The sequence below is a fragment of the Marmota monax genome, unplaced genomic scaffold, assembly GCF_021218885.2.
Source record: "Marmota monax isolate L192 unplaced genomic scaffold, Marmota_monax_Labrador192_F-V1.1 WCK01_AAM20220418_F8-fsc00024, whole genome shotgun sequence".
NCBI classification, from domain to species: domain Eukaryota; kingdom Metazoa; phylum Chordata; class Mammalia; order Rodentia; family Sciuridae; genus Marmota; species Marmota monax.
The window spans coordinates 33110631-33133952 of NW_026695224.1; the positions used below are offsets into that span (position 1 = coordinate 33110631).

General features: G+C 54.6%; 1 protein-coding gene across 2 annotated transcripts; it reads left to right on the forward strand.

Annotated features, from left to right (window-relative positions):
* Positions 1-8853: 8853 nt before the first annotated feature.
* Positions 8854-20444, forward strand: Klhl36 (kelch like family member 36). Of its 2 annotated transcripts, none has more exons than XM_046434678.2 (5): positions 8854-8943; positions 11328-11404; positions 15463-16536; positions 18218-18375; positions 19737-20444. In XM_046434678.2, the coding sequence occupies exons 2-5, from the start codon at positions 11345-11347 to the stop codon at positions 20275-20277; spliced, it is 1833 nt and encodes a 610-aa protein (XP_046290634.1). In that variant the 5' UTR covers positions 8854-8943; positions 11328-11344; the 3' UTR covers positions 20278-20444. The 2 variants fall into 2 exon arrangements, with proteins under 2 accessions (XP_046290634.1, XP_046290633.1); XM_046434677.1 differs by lacking the exon at positions 8854-8943 and adding an exon at positions 8950-9112.
* Positions 20445-23322: the final 2878 nt, after the last annotated feature.

A 23322-nucleotide genomic window follows, 5' to 3' on the forward strand; every position in this document is an offset into this window, starting at 1 on the left:
CCATTCACACGGGCATCTTCATTGGCAGAAGCTGTGGAAGGCGCTGAGGAGGAAGAGCTCCTAGGGCCAGGGCCTCTGGACCTGGGGTGCTCCACCGTGTCAACTCTGGGCCTGAGGGCTTCTCCCCAGATCCACAGAAGTCGGCTCCAGGGCTGGACGTCCAGGCTCATTAACCCTGAGAGCGACTGATTAACCCGACAAGTTCGCAGCTCAGTACCCCAACTCTCCCAGCCTTGCGTGGGGTGCTCTGAGGTGTAGGCCCCACTGCCTCTCAGACTTGCCTGTGGTAGGAAGTGCTTCCTGCACTTTCCAAACTAACTTCTTGAACTTGAATCCTAGCCTCAGGATCCGCTTTGGGGGTAACACAGACTAAGGAAAGAAGGCTTGGTGGGGGCAGGGGTCACTGCAGGCCAAGACCACCACGGTCAGCCACGGTCCTCCCATTCACTTCCTTGCTCCCATAGAGCCTTGGACGTCAGGTTCCAAGACCTAGGGTCTGAGACAGGGACCCCGCACTGTGGTTTATTCAGGGAGGACCCTCAGGGGACCCCTGTAAGAAGAGGAGGGGAGAACAGAGCTGGGAAAAGCCGCTGGGGTCCAGCTCAGCCTCATCTCAAGGGAGCTGCAGCTTACGGGAGGGAAAGGGGCTGGAAAGCTCTAGCAACCTTCGAGGCCGATAGCGTCACATGGAGGGTGAGGGCTAGGAGCTCAGAGCTTCGCCTTCACAAAGGATTTCCTTGTGGAATTCAAAATATCGCTGCTTCCACCACCCCACACCAGATACCCAGCCAGGGAAAGGGATCTTTCCTGGAGTCCTCGGTCTCCCCCACCCCCTCCCTGCTGTTCCCTGGGGCACCCCGTGTTCCAGCCAGCGGGCTCTTCCTGAACTCCAAAGCCTCCCTCCTGCAGCCCCTGAACACGCTGTTCTCCCTGCCCAGGTCTCCTCTCCTCCCTCCCCTGCCTGGCAGGCGCCCACTCATCCTTCCAAATGCCTCTCCCTCTAGTTGTGTGTCATGAGCAAATATGCTTTATCCCAGGGGGCCCAGGCACTTGAAAAGAAAAACTGCTTGGAATTTGCCACACCCCCGGAGTAAAAGTAAAACCTCTGGGGAGGCAGAAATGTGTATGAAGCTGATAGCAGCTGTAAGCCTGTGTCAGGTGCCCCGCTCCCTCTAAGGGTGGCTCCACTGTGACCTTCCTTTCACAGAGAGGAAAGGGAGGCACAGAGAGGATATGTAAGTTACACAGAGTTGCACAGCTGGTAAGCGACAGAAGCAAGAGTTGCACTCAGACTGTTCTTGCAGCGAGCATTGTCTCAGCGCGCTGTACTGAAGGATCGATGGAACGAACCAAGCAAAACCCAGATGACCCAAGATGCAGAGAAGACACTTCTGCGTCAGTCCCGCCGTGGGGGTAGTCAGGGGCGAGGACAGGCAGTTCAAAGGGTCTGGCTGTGGGTGGCAGGGACCCTGGTCCAGGACAGACACCTCCCTGGGAAGAAGACTCCCAGGACCCTGTGTTCCTTCCTCCCTTGGGTTCCCACCCTGGAGGCCAGCCTCTGCCCCCTCTTTATCTGACCATATTGCAATCACGGGCTCAGAGTATGTCTCTCCCACTTCAGACCAGGGGCTGGGCTCCAGTCAGAACTTTTGGGCCAAAGCTGTCTGCCCAGCCTAGAAACAACCTGTTTTTCCTGAATAAAAGAGGAGGACAGGACTCGCGAGGCAGCAGGAGCCCTGGTGAGAACCCGGCCAGAGTCCCCTTCGGAGGCAGCCAAGCAAGAAGCCAGTTCCTGCAGGAGCAGCTGCTCAGCTGTGGCAGGTTCCGTCGCCACCACCCCACACGGCCCTGCGCGGCTGCCGAGGAAACACGGCTCGTGCAGCTGAGAAACCGAATTTATAACTTTATGTGAGTCTTGACTAAAATTAAAATTGAAGTAGCCTCGTGCGACTGTGGTGACCATTTCTCAAAGCACAGTTCTTTCTGGAGAAGGTGAGCCCTAGACTAATGCCAGATCCTGGGACAAAGAGGACACATGGCCAGGGTTTCCACAGACTCACTGAATACTTTGGGACATTTATTTATCGATTGTCATACCCAGGGTTCAACCCAGGAGTGCTCTTCCACTGAGCTACCTCCCCAGCCCCTTGTGGTGTTTTTGTTTTTGTTTTTGTTCTTTGAGGCCGGGTCTTGCTAGGTTACCCAGGCTGGCCTCGAATGTGTGATCCTCCTGCCTCAGCCTCCAGAGTAGCTGGCATGACCGGCCACCTTGCCCTGCAGGACTGTTGCATTACCGTACCGTGCAGGAGCGGGGGTGGGTGGGGGACCCCAGTGAATGAATCTACGGTGGTTGCACTTGCGCTCTTTCCACGGGCTCTGAGGAGCTCCCGTGCTTTTGTCCGCGTCCTCTTGTTTGAAGTATGAAGAGATTTGAAGACTCCAGAGGAGGCAGGCTCCTGCGGGGCTGCCTGCCGAGCCCGGAGCCCACCCAGCCCGCAACCTCCAGACCCTAAGTCTCCCGGTCACCTCACTCCTCCAGGTGACAGAGGAATGAAGCACGGGGCCCACGTTGTGGCTGCGGCACTGCCAGCAGGTGAAGGACCTCGGTAGTGATGGCCGGAGAGCAATTCCCAGTGAGGCCCCAGAGACAGCACATGCAGGTGCAGGGAGCCCCTGCCCCACGCCTGAGCCCTCCCCGCCCCACGCCTGTCCCCTCCCCACGCCTGTCCCCTCCCCGCCCCCAGCCCATCCTGCTGGAAGCTCCCTTTCTCTCTTGTGGTCTTGAGAGAGGGACTGCAGCTGGTGACCACTGCGGTGTCAATGACTACTGGGAAGCTTCCATTTCCAAACGATGTCTGTTTTGACAAGAATCAAAAACTTAAGCCAAAGAACATCGTCTAAAGGACAGTGCCCAGGTAGTGCCTCTGGAGCTTCACGTAGCAGGCCCTGTGGGAAGTGCTGGTCGCGTTAATTCGTTTAGCTCTTCTTTTTTAAGTATTTGTTTTTCAGTTGTCGTTGGACACAATACCTTTATTTTATTTATTTATTTATTTATTTATTTTTGAGAGAGAGAGAGAGAATTCGTAATATTTATTTATTTATTTAGTTCTCGGCGGACACAACATCTTCGTTTGTATGTGGTGCTGAGGATCAAACCCGGGCCGCACGCATGCCAGGCGAGCGCTCTACCGCTGAGCCACCTCCCCAGCCCCTCGGGTAACTCTTAAACAACACCCTGAGGGAGGAGCAGGTGCTGCCCGACTTGGAGGTGGGGAAACCCAGTCACCAAGAAGCCAGGTCGCGAGGAAGGCCAAGTTCAAACTGCAAGGGCCAGGAGGCCAGGGCTCGAGTCACAGGATAGAAGTGAGGTCTTTTGCTCTCATGAGATGAGGGGGCCACCCAAGGACTGGCCCAGACACCACCGTGGCTCTGCCCATTTGCTGGTCCGTCCCTCGGGAGGCATCTGCGGTGCGGACCTCCGGTCTAACAGTTAGACTTACAGGAATGGGCTGGCCAGGAACTCTAGGTGTGGACGTGAGCTGGGTTGGCCTCAGGCCTGCTTCTTTGTGTCAGCTGCGATTTTTCTGGATTACTCAGCCTTGGGGAGGCGAGCAGCGCCAAGGACAAGCCTTTGGCTGGCAGGAAGTGGTGTTTAGAGCGCAGCTCCACCCCCTGGGCTCAGCCTCCTCTTCCAGGAGCTAAGAGGACACAGAGGCCAGGTGGCGCAGAGCTGCGGCTCCAGGAGGTCAGCACGGGCTCACCCTCGCAGCCCGCTCGTCTTGGGGAGCCTCGCTGGGCTGAGGTACTGGTCTCCAGCCTCCGTTCAGTGATACTCTCTGCACCAGGTGTGGGCACGGCTCTGGGGGTCCTTCAGTGTGCATCGACTGTACCCTGGACCAGGGTACAGGACAGGCTGGGTCCCTCATACTCGTCTTAGGCAGTTACCACCTCAGTGTCCTCATCTGGACAGTGGGGGTAACGGCAGCCCTGAGCCACAGGGTCACCTGGAGGGTTGCAGCATCTTGCCTGGGGTTTATGCGCTAATCACCATGACTTGGGCTCCCCTTGCCCACCTTCCCTCTCATTCGCCCTTCCTCGTATCCAGCTGATAGGCTTCTGTGCCCCAGGTCCTCTTCTGTGACTGTGTGTGTGTGTGTGTGTGCACGCGCACGCGTGTTGCTGGGGATGGAACCCAGTGCCCTGAACGTGCCAGGCTAACACTCTACCTCTGAGCTGCACCCCCAGTCCCACAGATCACAGGTGCAGACCAGGGACCAGTGGGGATGTCCAAGGAAGCAGAGCATCAAATGGAGAGCAAAACCCGCTGGAAAGGGAGGAAGAGGAGAGGAAGGGCTTTGTCCTGCCTCCTTATTTGTGTGTGGTGCAGGGGCTGAACCCAGGCCTTGCCTCCCGCGTGCTAGGTGAGCAGTCTACTACTGAACTACACCATCAGTCCCTTTTTCTGCCCTTTGGGGCACATCTTCATCCTGCACTGCAAACTGTGGAACTAGCCCTGGTTCCACCTGAAGGTTCCTGCATCTCAGGAGTGACAGTAGGGAGCCACTGTCAGTGGGCACCCATGAGGACCCTCTGTTAGGGAAGGAGCATGGTTTAGAGCCTTGTAAATATATGCTCCTTTTGACCCAGCTCTTCCACTCCCCATTGGAGAGATGCAAAAGGAAGCATGTGTGAGGACATTTCCCCCAGGGTTACTTAGAACAGTGGGACTAGCGGGATGCCCAAGGAGGGAAGGTCAAGTGCGTAATCCATATTGAACGATCAGACTCAGCTGCTAGGACTATATCATAGAACATTATTGACATGAGAAAAACTCATATTTTCAAAGAGGGAACAGGCTATCAAAGAGCATGTACCACCTGATATTTTTATGATGCCTAGGGAATATGAATAGGGAAATGGTGGGCCACTTGATCCTTAAGCACTGGCAGCTGTTCTCAGGTAGTGACGTGCTCCAAGCCCCCTGCATGGAGCACACATCACTCTCCAGTGCACAGGGGCGCTGTGGTGCAGAGGGCCAAGCCAGACCTGCAGATGCTGGAGGTCAAAGCCCAGCTCTGTTCCACAGAAACTCTGTGACCCCGGGCATGGCCTTGAACTTCTCCAGGCCTCAGCATCCCCATCTGTAAACAGGGAAAGGAAGGATCCCCCATCACAGGGTGGAGGAGACAAATGGGTTAATAAGTGCAGGGGATTGAGAGCGACGCCTAGTGCACAGTAAGCTTCACGTACCTACTGGTATCATTGTCGTTGTGAAGAAGTTACCTAAGGGGCCAGGTGCGGTGGCACAAGCCTGTAATATCAGCAATTTAGAAGGCTGAAGCAGGTGGGTTGCATGTTCAAGGCCAGCTTCAGCAGCTTATCGAGGCCCTAAGTAACTCAGTGAGACCCTGTTTCAAAATTTTAAAATTTTTAAAAAGGCTAGGGATGCAGCTTAGTTGCTAAGCCCCACCCCCACCCCCCCAGTTCAATCCATGGTACCAAAAAAAATTATTTCAGGGGAAAATATTGAGAGACAGTATTAAACTCTTTTCCTTTGGATCATGTAGACATGGGTAGGGGTTTTTTCTTATAGACTCTTCCATATTTTCTAAGTCACATGAAGCACGCATTACTTTTTTAATTGGGGAGAAATGTTACTGAAAGAAAAAAGGGAAGGGCTTTTTACTTATTGTTGGGGAAATGAAGGATGAAGTCAGGTGCACAGAGTCTCATGCTTTTCAGGCCAAGGTCATGTGTGGATTCCTGAGCTTGATGTCCTTGGTCTGTCTCTAACCCCCACCTGGGCTACATGTCTTCTCCTCCTTAAGAACTCACACCTGCCAGGCACAGTGACACAGCCTGTGATCCTAGTGACTCAGTAGGCTGAGGCAGGAGAATCTAAGTTCAAGGCCAGCTTCAGCAACTTAGCCAAACCCTAAACAACTTAGCAAGACACTGTCCCAAATAAAAAAATTAAAAGGACTGGGGATGTGGCTCCATGGTAGAGTGTCCCTGGGTTCAATCCCCAGTACCAAAACAAAAAACAAAACTCAACACTTGTAAGGTAAGGCCGATGTCAGTGCTGAGTTACAAGCTCTTAAGATACCTTCAGCTAATATATATAAATACACACACACACACACACACATACATATATGGTCTTTAGCTAATCTTGATAGATTCCATAAAAAGAGGTTCACAGATTTCTATTAATCAATTTATGCTTACATATATGTGTGAATATATATATATATATATAGATAGATAGATAGATAGATATAGATATAGATATAGATATAGAGGGGGGGAGGGAGAGAGGGAGGGTGGGGGAGGGGGGAGGGGGGAGGGGGGAGGGAGGGAGAGACAGAGAGACTCTTCAGCTGTAAACAGATTAGGTCCCATTCATAGCACTGAGACTAATCTGAGATTAGGTCCCATTCATAGCACTGAGACTAATTGCTAAGTTACTTATTTGCCTCTCTTCCTGGAATCCTGGGAGTTTCTTCTTCATATCCCTGGCATTTCAATTTCTTTTGTTTTTGTTTTTGAGACAGGGTCTCACAATGTTGTTTAGATTGGCCTTGAACTCCTGCACTCAAGCAATCTTTCTGCCTCAGCCTCCCCAGTGGCTGAGACCACAACCATGCACCACCACGCGGGATCAATTTTGTTTCTAAACAAATGAATGATATTTAATAAAAATCCCAATCATCAAAAGTGAAGAAACAAAAAAGTCCTACAAATGCAAGTTTTTACAGAAAGGAGGGTATAACAGACAGTGAGCTGAACTGGGAACCGGAAAACCAGAGCAGACTGGCCCTGCTCTTACTGACCCGTTCACAGATGAGGATGCTGAGGCTCAGGATGCAAAGCTCACTCAGAAGAGAGCCAGTGAACTTGCTTTAGGCCACCCCGTCCTTCCCCAGCACTGGAGATGATGATGATGTGTCCACCTTGGCACTGGAGGAGGCAGCCTCCGGGGAGAGGTGGTCTCTGTGAGCAGAGGCTCAGGTGCCCACTGCATCTGGAATAGCAGAGACAGAGGGAGGCCTTGCAGGGTTTCCTGGCCATGCTGGCTCCCCTCATCTGTTTCTTTCTGGCCACTTCAGTGGCTGCATCTGGCCGTGTTTTATGCAACAATGGAAGAAGCTCTGAACCCTTCCAGAGAAGGCATGTATCAGAGAACAAGCAGAAATACTTGTTTTGTTTTGCTTTTATAATGGCCTTGAGACATAATTCACATACCATAAAATTCACCCCTCTTATACAATTCAGTGGTTTTTAGGACAGTATGTCAGAATTGTGCAATTATGAATACTACCTAATTTCAGAACATTTTTATCACCCCCCCCAAAGAAATCCCTTATCCTGTTCACCCACAAAGAAGAGTGAAATTATGGTATTTGCAGGAAATGAATGAAACCAGAGAGCATTCTGTTAAGCAATCTTAACATAATAACAAAATAAGCCAAACTCAAGAAGGTGAAGGTTCATATATTTTCTCTCATCTGTGGAAGCTAGAGAGAAAAAGGAAAAGTGGGGGGATCTCATGGAAATGGAAAGGAGATCAGCAGAGATCCCAGAGGAAGAGAGGAGGGAAGGAAAAGGGAATGATATGGACCAAATTATATCGTTATCATGTGACGTGTGAATATGTGACAACAAACCCCAACATTATGTACAGCTATAATGAACCAATTAAAAATATGGGGTAAGTCCCTTATTCTTTACAGCATTCCCCACTAACCCCAACTCCCCACCCGTGGGAACCATGAATGTACTTCCTGGCTTTAGGGGTGCCTGTTGTGGACACTTCACACAGGTGGGATCATATGATATGGGTCCTTTGGTGTCCGCTTCTTTCACTTAGTATATTGTCTTCAAGGTTCATCTAGGATGGAGCCTGAGAGAACAAGGACAATCGGCAGATGGATGATGATGGACTTCATTCATTCAAATTTACTGGGGCCTGTGTGCCTGCCCCGAGGAGGCACCAGGAATAAAAACCTGTCAAGGTTCTAACAGGTATAGCGGGCTGGGGGGTGTGAGCTCAGTGGTAGAGCCATTGAGGCCTTGGGTCCAATACTCAGCACTGCAAAAATAAATAAATTAATAAATCATAATGGACACTAGTAAGAAAGGCTAAAGGAGAAGCTGGACGCAGGGAGAAAGAAAGAGAAGTGACTTTAAACAGAGTGGTCAGCAAAGGACTCCCCACAGGTGGGTGCCTCGGACGTTCCCACTAGAAGGAGGCCGAAGGTGCCCAGTGGTCATCGCGCTGCCCCTCGCCGGCACTCAAGTATGTCCCGCGAGGCCCAAGACCTGCAGGCCTCGTCCCCGCAGTGCCCTAGCGCTTCCAGGCCGGTGGTCACACCGGAGGCATTCTTCGACGCTTGGACGCGGATGGTCCTGGTAGGCCGGGAGGGCGTGTGCGGGCGTCGCGGCTGGTGGGGGCAGCGGAGGAGCCCCAGCTCCCCCGGCCCCGCCCGGCGCAGGCCGCGCCCGCCCGCGCCCCGCCCGCGAGGCCCCGCCCCCGAGAAGGCCCCGCCCCCGAGAAGGCCCCGCCCCGGCGCTCTCCCGCCGGCCGCGCAGGCTCGCCCCGCCCTCGCGCAGGCCCCGCCCCTACGTCCCCCGCCCGCCGCCATTGGCTGCGCCGCCGCACTCCCGCTCGCACTTCCTGGCGGAGCAATGGCCGCGCCGCGGGCCGGTCCGGCGTCTCCCGCGCCCGCGCCCCGCCGCGCCGAGCGCCCGCCGCCGCCCGCGCCCTAGCGCCGCCAGGTGGGCCTGCGCCCGCGGGCTGCCGGCCGTGCGCCGTGCGGGGCCGGAGGGCGGGGTCCCGGCGCCGCTCTGTGCGGGGCGCTGCGGGCGGGGCGCGGCGCGGGCAGGTGCCACCGCCCGGCAGGTGCGACAGGTACGGCCTGGGCGCCGACCGCGCGGCCGCAGGTGAGTGCCAGCGGCCCCCGCGCGTCGCGGCTCCACCTCCTCGCAGCCGGTCGGAACCTGCCCGGGCGGCGGTTGTGCGGCGGGTGCCGCCAGCGGGTGCCGCCAGCGGGTGCCCGGTCCGAACGAGCGACAGAAGCGACCCCGAGGCCCCGCCGGCGACACCCGGACGGTGAGTGCTGCCCGGCGCCGTGCCATTCCGCCGCGCTGTCTCCGGCGTTGCGCCTCCCCCGGGACCCGGCCGTGCCGGACGTGGGCTCCGATCTCCTGTTGACTGAAAAGACCTTTCACACGGAACGAGGTCTCCGCTGTGTGAGCGGACGGCCTTGACCCTTCGCCTGCTTCCAAAAAGCCCCGGAGACGGCCGACGTCCTCGCTGGTAGAAATGCACGGAGACAAAAGGGAGCTTCCGGCGCCGGGAACTCTCTCTAGATATCGTGGCCTAGAAAAGAAAGCTGCTAGCTTTTGAGGGCAAAACTGAGCCTTGCTTGGCCGCCTGCGGTCGGGGCCAGGGGATTGTTGGTGTAGAGAGGATCCTGTGTTTTCTGCTCTGTGACCTTGGGTGAGCCCCTCAGCCACCTGGGCACCGGTGTCTTACTGCGGATACGAAGTCGCACAGGGCCCAGGTGGCACGAAGTCAGGGGTATACAGGAGGCACTGTATGAATATGCTGGTCTTCCTCTTTCTTCTCTGGGCCTCCCAGCCTTGGAATATCAGGAAGACGGGGGTGGGGGGGGTGGGGGGATGGGTACAGCCTGTCACGATCACAAATTCGCTAGCTGTGCAGAGATATAGTTGCCCCTTCCTTACCAGCCCCCCCAGGAGTTGGAGAGGATGGAATGTGCCTGAATTTATTTCTCTCATGGGAACAGGCAGCCCCCTCCTGTGTCCCCATTTATCTTAGAATAATGCTGACTTCTTGTCACATTGTTCTTTATTAGCAAAGATTGTTAAATAGTAACAAAATTGATTCTTTTTACAGACTCACCAGGAAAAAAATTCCTCCTTAAACCCTCAGCCCCACTATGTGACCTGTTCCCACATGTTGACTTAGTTCTTCCTCCTTGTGCCCTCCCAATCCCTCAAGGTCCTCCTGAAACCTGGCTCTGGGCTGTCAGTGAGTTGTGTGGCATTTCAGCACTGGTAAAAACCTTAACACTGTGGTGTACTTGCCCATGCTGAGTTTGACCATCAGGTTCAGGGAAGTTCACACACTTGCTCGAGTTTATGTTCAAGATAGGGCAAAGGCCCCAGCCAAGGTTTCCTGCCTTGGACTTTCTTTCCCCCATGTCCAAGCAGAATAACAGTGCCGGCCTCACGGGGCTGTATGGGGACCAAGCAAGCAAAGAGACACAAAAGCCCACAGAACAGTGTGTGTCTAGAATGTACTTTATACATGCTCATCATCACTGTGCCACATCCTGCACTTCGTCATAATGTTCAAAAGTGTGATCCTTGCTAGGGATACAGCTCAGTTGGTAGAGTGCTTGCCTCACATGCACAAGGCCCTCGGTTTGATCCCTAGCGCCACCAAAAAAAAAAAAAAAATTGTGATTCTTGAGAGGTTTGGGCCTTGTTCAGTATGCTCCCAAGAAGAGCCTAGATTTGAAGGTGGATTGTCAGCTGTTAGCTGTGTGACCACATCTCAGTATTCTTATCTGCAAAATGTGACATTCACCTGATCAAGTATTGTGGGAGTTCAATATAAGGTAGCACATGGAAGTCCCGTGGCTTGTTTCTAGGACCATAGTCTAGGCTCTGAAATGATAACTATTATCATTATAATCCTGATCTAAAAGCCCCTAGTTGAGACTGAAGACGAGAAGGTGGGGGCTGGGAATGTACACAACTCAGTGGTTGAGTGCTTGTGTAAGTATGCATGAGGCCCTGAGTTCAATCCCCAGCACTGCAAAACAAAAAGAAAAAAATAAAGAAGTGGGTATTAGCAGGAAGTGGGCTAATTGACATGTAAAGATTTTAGATGCCAAAGGAACCCTGGTTAAATATTCTAAAGGCTGGGCTGGGGCTGTAACTCAGTGGTAAAGTGCTTGCCTAGCACATGTGAGGTCCTGGGTTCAATCCCCAACAACACATAAAAATAAATAAATAGAATAAAGGCATTATGAAAAAAAATTCTTTAAAAAAAAAAAAAAACCTGTTCTAAACAATGCTGACAACCTGATTCTTTGAACTCACAGGTCAGAGAGTCCTGTGTATTGCTCTGTTCTCTCCCACGTTCCTCCTTGGGACAGTTCTGCACTTGTTGTCCTTGGTATCTGCAGCAGATCCTGCGATTAATGAATGACCTGGAGGAGCTCCCGGGGAGGGCTTCAGGACCAGACTTCTAGAGTTCATGTGCATACTCAGAAATCCTGTTCTTGTTGTAGGGCTGCGATCTCTCACAATGGAGGGAAGCCGGCAGACGCGAGTTTCTCGGCCCTACAAGATCAGTGAATCTTCAAAGGTCTGTGCCTGCAGATTGCCTCAGACGTGTGGTGTGCTGACTCTCACTTGTTGTTGGTTTCAGCCATAAGCAAAGGTAGATAAGGCAAGGGGCAGAGAGCACCAGAGCGCCAGACTGCTGAGGGTGCAAGGGCACGGTGTGCACACTATGGCGTTGTCATCCTTCGCCAGGGTGGTGTCCTGGGGCGTCCCTCCTGTGTCACACCCGGCTTGCTTATTCATGTACTAATGCTAGGATGCAGATGGAATAGGATGGGAACTGTGGGGTCTCTGTCCCAGTGTGGGGCTCAGCACCACCAGAGACAGGCGCATGAAGAACCTGGCTGCTGGCTCTAGGGTGGGGCCTCACCGGGATCCTTATGTGGAGGTTCCAAGGCCTCTTTCCTGCCCTGGACTCTCGGGGACCTCAAGAGTGAGCTAGGGTGTGTTCCGCAGGGCTAGGCTCACAGCCCCCTCAGGCTAGCTCCATCAGAATCAGCCTGAGGGAGAGTGGGGAGAGTCTGTAAAAGTGCCCTGCCTCGCCCCACCTGGGACCTGCTCAGTTAAGGTCTGAGGGCAGGACCTGGGGGCTGTGCCCATGGTCCAGTCCGTGAATGGAGCAGTCCCTGCCCCACAGCTGCTGTAGGTAAAGATGGAGGGTGCTCATTTGCACTTGTCTCCAGCTACAAATACTAATAATGCCCTCTTTTGAAATTTCCCTTTTGGAGATTAAATTTTGTGGTTGCTTTAGCTTATGTATTGTGAGGGTGAAAACTGGTTCTTGGGGTGCAGAAAACTTACTTTTTGTATACAGAGCAAACCATGAGACCTCACTTGGGCAGTAGACAGGGTGCGGGTGGTGGTGGAGCTCCTGGGGAGGGCTTTAGGACCAAACTTCTTAAAAGGCTTCTTAGTGGGAAAAAATGGAGAGATTCTGCATTGCCCAAAGGGGTGGCAAGCAGCTTGAGGTTGGGGCGGCTCTGTAGAGGCACCTGAAGGGAAGGCACTGTGCAGAAGGGGTTGTTCCCCTGAGAGACGGTCTCCTTTGCCACCTGAGTTTGCTGAGAAAGCTCCTGTATGTCTGCTTTCTGTCCATGAGCACAGAGGGCCCGCTGTGCTCAAAGGGGCTTTGTTCCTGACCTTGGCTGCAGACACAGTGTTGCTTTCTAAGTTTGATAGCACTGGAAATGTGTGTCTTTTAAAGTCAGATTCAGAGTCTCTGAATGGAAGCTTTTAGGAACAGGACAGGATCCGCTTTTCTTTAGTTGATTGTGTTTCTAAATTTTCTTATAAAAAATGAAAGTGGCCAAATCATACCTTGCATTTATGAACATTAGTTTAATTCACGTAGCCAGCCCTGAGATGGGCAGATAGCATGTGTCCAAACCCTTCCTGCCACGGCGCTCAGCTCAGCTGCTTCCCAAGTTCTCTGCTTGTGGTTTCTCCTGCTCTGAACTTGACTGCAGTCCCAGTGGGCCACTCTCGTGTGTCTGGGGCATCCACTCAGCCTCAAGCCTGCGAGCCTGGCAGCCAATAGCTGGTGCAGGTCATTCATGCTTGGCATGGACTCTGCCTATGTGCGACTCCACTATTCACTTAGCCACTCTGTGAGGGGACAGTGCACAGTGAAGCAGACCTTCACCCCCACACCTGCTGCGTCCTCTAGATCATTGGCCCAACCACCTGGTCTCTTCCATCATCTGGCCTCGCGTGCAGTGATGCACCAAGAGGGGTGAAGACCAGTACAGCAAGGAGAGTTGGAACTTCTAAATTACCGAAATGCCAGAATTCTGCTCTTTGAAACTAGGGACGTGTGTGTGTGTAAAGTCATCTGTGCAGCTGAAATGCCAGGCACAGACTAACCCGTGCACCTCTCCCCTGCACCACCCCTCTTCGGCAGATGGTCCCCTTGCAGCTGTGCCTGCCCCCCAGGCTGTATCCCTGTTGCACCACAGCTGGCTTGTGTGTGCCCATCTGAGTGCTAGGTCCCACCCCCTCACCACTTGAGAGCTGTGGGCTGGGCGCCCCCTGCGCCCCTTACTTGCTTCTCTTGGATGCCAAGGCTTTGCCTCACTCAGTCACCTGCTATTGTAGTGCTTCCTAATTCCCTTCCTGCCATCTATAAAGGCCCCAGGCCAGTGTCTGTAGGAGCCCAGACATTCCTGCTTAATTAGAAGCCAAAACTAGGCCAGCTTGCCTCTCTCTGTAAGCAGCCAGATAAACAGCCACCCCTGAGCCCTCCGTGGAGGAGCAGAGAGCCTGGCCCTCTGGGCTGCAGGGAGAGAGCCTCAGGTAGTGTCTCTGCGCACCCTCAGCAGGTTGTGAGGACACTCTCTGCTCTGGGACGTCAACAGGGTGATTGATGCTGCACTTGGCCAGACTCAGAACGACCACAGGAAACCATGGCTTCTAATTACATCAGCATCAGCAGCAGTAAGAGCAGACTTTAAAGGGAAGAAAAGGAAACGCACCATTGCTGGACACGTTGAGATGGGCCTCGCGTGTGCCAAGCACGCAGCACCAGCACCTTGCAGACCCGCAGTCTAGTGCCCTTCTCTGTACAGCTCCGTGCTCCCCTTCTCAGGATCACTACTGGCCAGTTCTTTCCTTAGTCCTCCTTGAGTAGATCAGCTACTGTATGATATTTTTTTTGAATGGCCTGTTTTTCCCTACATTGAATTTTTCTTGCCTTTTTGTGTGTGTGTGTGTGTGTGTGTGTGTGTGTGTGTGTAGTGAGTAAATAAAGCAGTATGTGTACAGTATCCCTAAAATAAGGTGGATTAGTCCTGCAAGGTCTCAGAAACCCGTCTAGATTTGATGCATGGTCGTGTCCTCAAGAGCCTGTGGCAGTCGCTTGGCATTCTCACTGTCTGCCAGCTTGAATTGATCAAACCGATTAATTGGAATCATTCACGTTTAATGTATCAATTCCAGGATAGTGTGGTAATTAAAGCTGATGAAGTCAGGCCCAGGTTCAAGTCTCAGCGCCACTGCTCAGTCCCTATGGGATCTGGGCAGGTTTTCTGGTATCCACCTCCCTCTTCTGGAAAAGGGGGGTTGTCAGGGACGTTTGTGATGCTCAGAGGAGAGCATGTTTCTGGTGCATAACACAAAGGAGCACATCCTGAGCCCCAGGGAAAGACGGCTCCGCACTTGCATGCTAGTGGTCCTTTAATCCAGGAGTGGGTGTGAAGCCACACTTCCCAGGAGGATCCCAGAGCACCTAGTGGTAGGCAGGAAGCCAGCCACCTCCCTGGGTGGAAGTGTGAAAGTGGGAGCCACGCTCTGGCATGACCGTGTACCAGACACCTTGTGTGATGTGGGAAGCTGTCCGTCAGCAGATTACCGTAACCTCAGTAGGAGTTGACAGCCTCATGGTGGGCACTGCTCAGGCATTGCTGGGTCAGCACTTTGCCCTCTTCTATCTCCCTACCTCCCCAAACCTGGGTGATAACACCCTGGTCCTCATTGCCAGACCAGAAGGTGGAGCCTCAAGTTCCCGGGCTTAACCCAAGAACCCAGTGAGCAGCAGAGCTAGACTCAAACCAGTTCCCAGCTGACTTCAGGGCTTTGTGCACAGCTGCCCTCTAATATGGTAGCACCTTCCGTCCTTTGTCATGACCTGGAAGCAGGGAGGGGAGAGAGAGAAGGAAGGGGACAGAAAGGAGCTTCTAGCACTCTGTTTAAAAGAAGGAAGAAAGCCAGGCACGGTGGCGCACGCCTGTAATCCCAGTGGCTCGGGAGACTGAGCCAGGAGGATGGCGAGTTCAAAGCCGGCCTCAGCAACTACTTGGCACTGAGCACCTCAGTGAGACCCTGTCTCTAAATAAAATACAAAATAGGGCTGGGGAGGTGGCTCAGTGGTTGAGGGCCCCTGGGCTCAATTTTCAGTACAAAGAAAAAAAGGAAGAAAATCGGGGAGGGGGAGAGAAAGCAAGAAAGTTTTTAGAAATTATAAAAAAAGGAGAAAGTTTAGACAGACACACAGAGGCCCTCTGTGGTCTCTCATTCCTCTCCCTCTGGGGCAGGTCGCAACTGCTGGGTGGGTTGTGCCACCCCCTGACCGGCCCTCCTTCACAGGTGTACCGCTGGGCCGACCACTCCTCCACGGTGCTGCAGCGGCTAAACGAGCAGCGGCTCCGCGGCCTCTTCTGTGACGTGGTCCTGGTGGCGGATGAGCAGCGCGTGCCAGCCCACCGCAACCTGCTGGCCGTGTGCAGCGACTACTTCAACTCCATGTTCACGCTGGGCATGCGGGAGGCCTTCCAGAAGGAGGTGGAGCTGATCGGTGCCTCCTACATCGGGCTCAAGGCCGTGGTGGACTTCCTGTACAGCGGGGAGCTGGCGCTGGACGGCGGCAACATCGACTACATCCTGGAGACGGCGCACCTGCTGCAGATCTGGACAGTGGTGGACTTCTGCTGCGAGTACCTGGAGCAGGAGGTGAGCGAGGACAACTACCTGTACCTGCAGGAGCTGGCCTCCATCTACAGCCTCAAGCGGCTGGACGCCTTCATCGACGGCTTCATCCTGAGCCACTTCGGCACACTGTCCTTCACGCCCGACTTCCTGCAGAACGTCTCCATGCAGAAGCTGTGTGTGTACCTGAGCAGCAGCCAGGTGCAGCGGGAGTGCGAGCACGACCTGCTGCAGGCGGCCCTGCAGTGGCTGACACAGCAGCCCGAGCGCGAGGCGCACGCCTACCGGGTGCTGGAGAACATCCACTTCCCGCTCATCCCCAAGAACGACCTGCTACACCGTGTCAAGCCGGCCGTGTGCTCGCTGCTGCCCCGCGAGGCCGACTGCGAGGGCTTCATCGAGGAGGCCGTGCACTACCACAACAGCCTGGCCGCCCAGCCCGTCCTGCAGACCAAGCGCACAGCGCTGCGCACGGACGAGGAGCGCCTACTGTTTGTGGGCGGTGAGGTCTCTGAGCGGTGTCTGGAGCTCAGTGATGACACCTGCTACCTGGACGCCAAGAGCGAGCAGTGGGTCAAGGAAACGCCCCTGCCGGCCCGGCGGAGCCACCACTGCGTCGCCGTGCTGGGGGGCTTCATCTTCATCGCGGGCGGCAGCTTCTCACGGGACAACGGAGGGGATGCAGCCTCCAACCTCCTTTATAGGTATGACCCCCGCTGTAAACAGTGGATCAAGGTGAGATTAAAGCCAGATTATTTCTTTTCTCTTGAGGCCTCTTTTCTTTGCCCTAACCTAGTCTTGACTTCCTTTCTCTCTGGGCCTTGGCGACAGTCCTGCTCCTGAACGAGGTGTGACAATAAAGAGATGAGCCACGGCTCCCACCCTCCCCACCCGTGCCCCCTGGGGAGAACGAGGGCAGTCCGGGGACTCTGCCCCGTGCCACATCCCACGTCAAGCTGCACGAGGCCTCAGCACCATGCAGCAGCTGAGTGCCTGGGTTGTGACCAGGGCAAGCGAAGAACCAAATTTTCAATTTTACTTAGTTTTAACTAATTTACGTTTAAGTGTAAATGGCCACATGAGGCACCTCACTACCAGCTGCTGCTTCCAACATGCTCCCTGGGTCTCGGCCTCCACCAGGCTCCTCTTTCGGAAACATTTGGGAGCAGCTTTAAGGAGTCCACAAAGCCCATACCTGGGCCATTGGCAGGTATCAAGGCAAGATCAGGGAGGAGTGTGAACCCAGGTGCACACCTGAGATTGCGCTCCCACCTGGCCACAGTGTGGCTGGGATCCCAGGCCTGTTCCTCCCGCTCTCCCAATCCCACATTTCTCCTCTGGAAGTGCACGTGGCCTTCCAGGCAAGAGGGTGTGGCCTGCATTGAGTGGCATGCATCTGGCTCAGGTGGTCCGGGATGTGCCTTCTCTTGACCATTGCCCATTAAAATCTGTGTCCATCTTTATACTCACACCTTTGTATTACTTCGTAACTCCGTGTCTTTCTGAGCTTTAACACTCAGAATGGATTCAAGATATCCTTTTGATTTTATTCTCAAAAGTCTTAAAACCAAGCCAGGTGTAGCAGAGCGTGCCTATAGTCCCAGCCACTAGGGAGGCTGAGGCAGGGGGATGGTAAGTTTGAGGCTGCCCAGGCAACTTGGATTCTATCTAAAAGTAAACATTTTTTAAAAGACATAGTTCAGTAGAACATTTGTTTAGCATGTGCTAAGCCCTGGGTTCAGTCTCCAGTATCCGGAAAAAAAAATCTGGGCTGGGGATATAGCTCAGTTGGTAGAGTGCTTGCCTCCCATGCTCAAGGCCCTGGGCTCAGTTCCCAGCACCACACACACAAAAATCTGAAACCCAGGGCCAAGCCGTACCACTGGAGGGAGGCTGCAGCTTTGGAGGCAGCTCAGAGACTGTAACAGCAGCAGGGGTGTGTCGTCTGCAGGACCACATTCAGTGGAAATCACTTAAAAAACCAAAACAGAAAAGGTCAGGTCTTCTGCTTTTCAATGTCCTGTCAAATGCTACTTTCTTCCTTTAACGTGGACGGCAAGCAGCATTAGTGTTTAAAGACCCCTGATGGAGGGTGCTGGGGGCAGGCGATTTCTCAGGTCAGAAACCCGCTCACTAGACTACCTGCTCTGTTCCTCTGAGTCCCGGTCCACGAGGTCGACCACGTGGCCAGACAGGTTTGGGAAACCGAGGGTCCTCTTCATGAGGTTCCCAGTGTCTTGAGATCCAGGGGCTCTGAAAGTCTCACCAAAAGACCTCTTCTTGCCCCCCAGGCTCACTGGCCACATCACACCTCCTGGGCCGAGCACTCCATAGACATAGTTGGAGAGCACAGTGCTAGATAATGACACTGATCGGCGTTGAGGGAAGGGAAGGTACAGGTGTGTTGCTTCCACAGGTGGCCTCCATGAACCAGCGGCGTGTGGACTTCTACCTTGCCTCCATTGGGGACATGCTGTTGGCTGTTGGTGGCCGGAATGAGAATGGAGCACTCTCTTCGGTGGAGACCTACAGCCCCAAGACTGACTCTTGGTCCTACGTGGCCGGCTTGCCAAGGTGACTGGGTCCTGAGGCCTCTTCTTCCAGCGTGACTTCTGGGAGAACAACGTTTATTAGTCTGCTCACTTTTTGGGTATTCTGGCCTCTAGTTCTGGGGGGAAATCTGGCTTCTGGGCAGCAGTGGGTAGCCACAAGGGGTCCAGGGTGCGGGAGCCTGGGCTTTAGTTCTAGATTGTCAGTGAGCGTCCGCTGCGCTGCCTAGATAAGTGTCACCCCTTCCAGGTCCATGTGGTTCCTGACCCCAGGAGTCTTGAGTTACCAACGGGGGATTTACTGGAAGACCCCACTGAGCTCTGGGGGTGGGGCCTTCGCCCACTCAGCCTTCCCTTCCTCACTGCAGCAGAGGGGGCCGGCGGTGAACTCTGCCCAGTGGGGTGGGGGGGCGGAGATTCTGCTGGTGATCCTTCAGGCGCACCTGGTGGGCAGGAGCTGTCCAGGTGAGCAGCCCAGGCACCTCGGGGACCTCGTCCCGAGGGTTAGCAAGGGTGTGGGCAAGTGTAGCTGGCGCCGGGAGTCATGCCAGGCGCGAGTCCCAACCCTTCAACTCATAGACGGCCTCTTTCACCTGGAGGATCCTGAGGCCAGCGCAGTAATGACGGGCACTGCTGACAGATAGTAAGTGGCTGGCCCTTGCAGCTGTCACAGTGGCCAGGACTGCTCTTCCTAACTCAGGGCCAGGTGCTGCATGTGACTTGTCACCTTCTCTGGGTGACAGGACAGGCCAGGCCAGCCTATCCTGGGCCATCCCCAAGCTGAGGTACTTCACCAACCCATTTCCAGGTGGAGAAGTGGAGCCTAGAATGTGCTCAGTCTGTTGTCCCCACGGTCCCGGCCAGCCAGCACCAGCTGTGCACTGGACACTTCAAGGACTATTATTCCTAAGCACTGCAGCCCAGGGCTGAAGCAGTCCGTGACGCTGCAGTGCCAGTGTGTCCCCGGCTGGCCCCACCGACTCATCTCTCGTGTGTCCTTGTTGGTAGGATGGGGCCTCTGTGAGACCCAGCCCATCTCAGCGTAGGACCCTGCTGGCCACTCTGCCACCCTAGACCCGTGCTGTGAGCTCCGCCGGACACTCTCTGCCTGTCAGGCTCCTGCCATCACCCTGTCTGGAGTCTCACCGTCCTGTCCTCTGGCTGTTTGTTTTGGTGGCCGCACTGGGGCTTCATTGTTTTGTGGTCTGGTCTGTTGGGTCCTTTTCTCAGTAAAGCAGCACCTAGGAGGGTGTGGTGGTGCCTGTTCCCTGTGCGTCCTTCCACCCTACGACTTCTGATGGGCAGAGGCCCCGGGGCGCCTGTAGCCGAGGCCACTGTGGAGCAAGCTGGCGCAGCACTGAGCACCGTCTCTGCTCCATCTTGCAGGTTCACCTACGGCCACGCGGGCACCATCTACAAGGACTTTGTGTACATCTCGGGGGGCCACGACTACCAGATCGGCCCCTACCGCAAGAACCTGCTGTGCTACGACCGCCGCACGGATGTGTGGGAGGAGCGGCGGCCCATGACCACGGCGCGTGGCTGGCACAGCATGTGCAGCCTGGGCGACAGCATCTACTCCATCGGGGGCAGCGACGACAACGTCGAGTCCATGGAGCGCTTTGATGTGCTGGGCGTGGAGGCCTACAGCCCGCAGTGCAACCAGTGGACCCGCGTGGCGCCCCTGCTGCATGCCAACAGCGAGTCGGGGGTGGCCGTGTGGGAGGGCCGCATCTACATCCTGGGCGGCTACAGCTGGGAGAACACGGCCTTCTCCAAGACCGTGCAGGTCTACGACCGCGACACCAACCAGTGGAGCCGCGGCCCCGACCTGCCCAAGGCCATCGCCGGCGTGTCGGCCTGTGTCTGCGCCCTGAAGCCGCAGCTGGAGGACAGGAAGAAGAAGGGCAAGGGCAAGCGGCAGTAGGGCAGGGCCAGCGCTGCCGCCCGCTCCTGGCCTCGTGGCCGGAGCAGTAGGCAGTGGCCGCCCCTTAGCCCTCTGGAAACGTTACGTGCTCTTGGCAGCTTTTTTACTTTTATGATTCTTGGTATTTCTATGGTATCATAACCAATTAAACATGGTATATCACTTGACATATTATCTTGCCTGAGTAATTAAACCTGGGCCCAGGCAGTGACCATCCTTTGGATCTGTGCAGGCCTTCTTCCCAGGGAGGTCCCCACGAGTCCCCTTGACCTTCCCCCGAGAGCACCAGCACACAGAATACACAGAAATGTTTGTAGAGAGACGCGGGCCTTACGGGGGTATTTGGGACCACCTAGTCTAAGCAAACCTGGCCCGTCTTTTAAAAATACAGATTCCAGGGCCTTCCTCAGAATTATCAACTCCAGAACTACCAGGACCATTGTAACCAGCCTTTGAATTGTGAGCGTCGGCCATGGCCGGCAGCCGCTGGCCAGGTCAAGCATGTGTGCGTCATTGAGAACGCAGGCCCACCAGGGCAAGTGATCGGCCAAGGGTACCACTGTGCCCGAGAGTCAGGCGGGGGGTGGGGACTTCCTGCTGTGGACCTTTTCTTCTGGGCTTTTTGTCGCAGCTTTTCCTGGCTAGTGATCTCTCTGCATTCTAGAAAGTCACAGGTAACCAAGAAAGAAAGGGAAAACAGCACAAAGCTCTTTAGACGCGTCATCCTGTAATTTGTGGCTTTTCACCCTCAACGTCCCTAACTTTAAGAAAATCTACGTTTCTCAGGAAGAAGAGTGAACTTTGTAGGACCTGCGGTTGTTTGCAATGGCTGTAGCTCTGAGGAGCCGTTGGGAGCAGAACACACAAACTCGTGGGTTCCCAGGGTGGTTGAGTGCCCCCCTCAGCTCAGGTGACACGGTGCTGGCCCTGGGTGCCTGCCACTGTGTGGCTTTGCCTGCCGGGCAGCTCCTTTAGCAGATCTCCATCTGTGCCCGCGAACCTTAGCCGGCAGGTGAGATGGGAGGACCTCTGTCTGTGTGGGCTGCTGGTTCCCTTGGCTTCTCCTAGATGTGGTTTCTAGAACAGTCTTGGAGGTGTGCCCTCCGAGAGCTGTCAGACTGCGGCCCAGCCGGCAGGTGACACAAAGCGCGACTCGAGGCCAGGAGTGTGATGGTTTTGACCCTGAGCCAGGAAGGCCAGGATCTGAGGCCGGGATGCAGAAGCTCACTGTTGACACCGATGCGGGAGCGGAGCGTCTCGGTGCACTTCTGTTTCTACTCCTTGCTCCCCCCCAGGGTTTCCTGTAGTTCCCATCGCCCTGTTCCTGTTGTGGTCTAGGAGAGGGGGGACATGAACCTGGGAAGCCAAACCAGTGCTGTCGCTGCCTCGCTGCTGGTAGCACGCAGGCCGCAGAGCGAGCTAGGTACTCGTGGAAGTCCTGCAGCTGTGGGGAGGTCCTGCCAGGAACCCCGCACACCAGCAGGCTGCGCTCTGGAGCTTGGTACTGCAGTGTGCTAAAGGCCCTGAGAAGTCCCGCATTAACCACTAACCTGTGACTGAGACTCACCTCTGCCTCCCAGGAAGGGTTTCATTGCCCAGAGTTCCTTCCTCCCCAGCTCCACCCAGGTCATGAACAAAGAGGAGGCGGTTCTAGAGGATCGAGTCAGGCTGGGGACAGCGTGCTGGAAGTTCTGAGTGGTTTGGCAGCAGATGGCTTTGACCTTGGGGAGGGGAGAGCCACTAGGGTCAGCCTAAGCTAGCTCTTAAGTTTTTGATGCTAGGGTAAGGTGACATGCTGGCCCTGGCTTTCTTGTGCCCCATGGGTTACATACCATGTCCTGCACTTTGCATCTGTGCCGTCCCTCTTGATGTGGTTGATGTCGTTTGTCATTTTCATGGAGTGGATGATGACGTTACTGATGCCAAGAGCATTCCACAGGTGGAGGACTGACAGGTAAATGTCGTCCTGGGTTGACTACAGAGTTGGTGGCAGCTACCCTGTGCTGGGCTTTTGTGCTCGACAGAAAAGGCTCACGGCCAGGTGCTGGGACAGGGCCAGGTTTTTGTCACCTGTGTTTTTAAGTTGGGGGACAGAGCTTGGAACTGTGTGTAAGCAGGTGGCCTTTTAACCTGCAGTGGGGATAGCGTGGGTCTCAAACCAATCTTGAGGTGGGTGACATGCACAGCTGCCGTTCTGTGGTCACTGTGCAGGCATCAGGCTGTTTGGAGCTTTGAGAACATCTATACTTTCTTTTTATCTTGATCTTTCCAAATAATCGTAGTAGGCTCTTATTCAATAGGTCTTGATCTTCCTCATTTTAAACAGTCGGGGTTTTAACTGTGTGTGAGTTGTATTTGGTCCTAACCCTGTTTGCTTAAGACACGTGTCGCGACCGCAGAGGACAGTGAAGAGCTGGAGGATGCTGGCTGTTCACAGTGGTCGCTCTGTTGCTGACAGTGCAGATTGCAGGCACCCTGTCGCCCCTAGTCCCAGCTACTCGGGAGGCTGACGCAGGAAGTTTGCAGAAGGTGCCTAGAGTAGAAGCTCAACTCTGTTACTGTACTTGGCCTCAGCCCGCGATGTTCACCTTCTGCCATCTTAGTAAGTCTGCAGGCAGGTCCCAGCGGCCTCTGTCGGGCAGAACCTCAGGTGTGTATTTATATTCTGAATGCCCTCTACCTCCCCTTAATGGTAAGGCAACCTCAGGAGTCTTAGCAGGGACTCCAGAAGCTCTAGGGGTGTTCACTTTGGGGTGGGAGACAACCTGCTCTGTTTTCGGTACGTCAGCTGTTTCCAAGCATCTGACCCCTAAGCAAGCAGGGCCTGTCAGTGTGTGCATTAGTACTGGAAGTGAAAGTGCCCTCTGTCCTGGTGACCCCCATAGAGCCACCGTCCCTCGTTCTTTATCCGGGTCCCCATGATGTCGGCTGGGCTGACCACAGTCCAAGCAGTAGCCCGTGGGCTCTTGGACTCTCAGAGCTTTGGGCCTGGACCTGCAGGGGAAGCTGCAGCCGTGGTCCAGGCCTCCTGGTGTCTCTGTGGGT

Coding starts and splice junctions, on each gene's coding strand:
- Klhl36 (XM_046434678.2), top strand. CDS start 11,345: ATGGAGGGAAGCCGGCAGACGCGAGTTTCTCGGCCCTACAAGATCAGT. Junction 11,405..15,462: donor AGATCAGTGAATCTTCAAAG/GTCTGTGCCTGC, acceptor CCTCCTTCACAG/GTGTACCGCTGGGCCGACCA. Junction 18,376..19,736: donor TACGTGGCCGGCTTGCCAAG/GTGACTGGGTCC, acceptor TCCATCTTGCAG/GTTCACCTACGGCCACGCGG.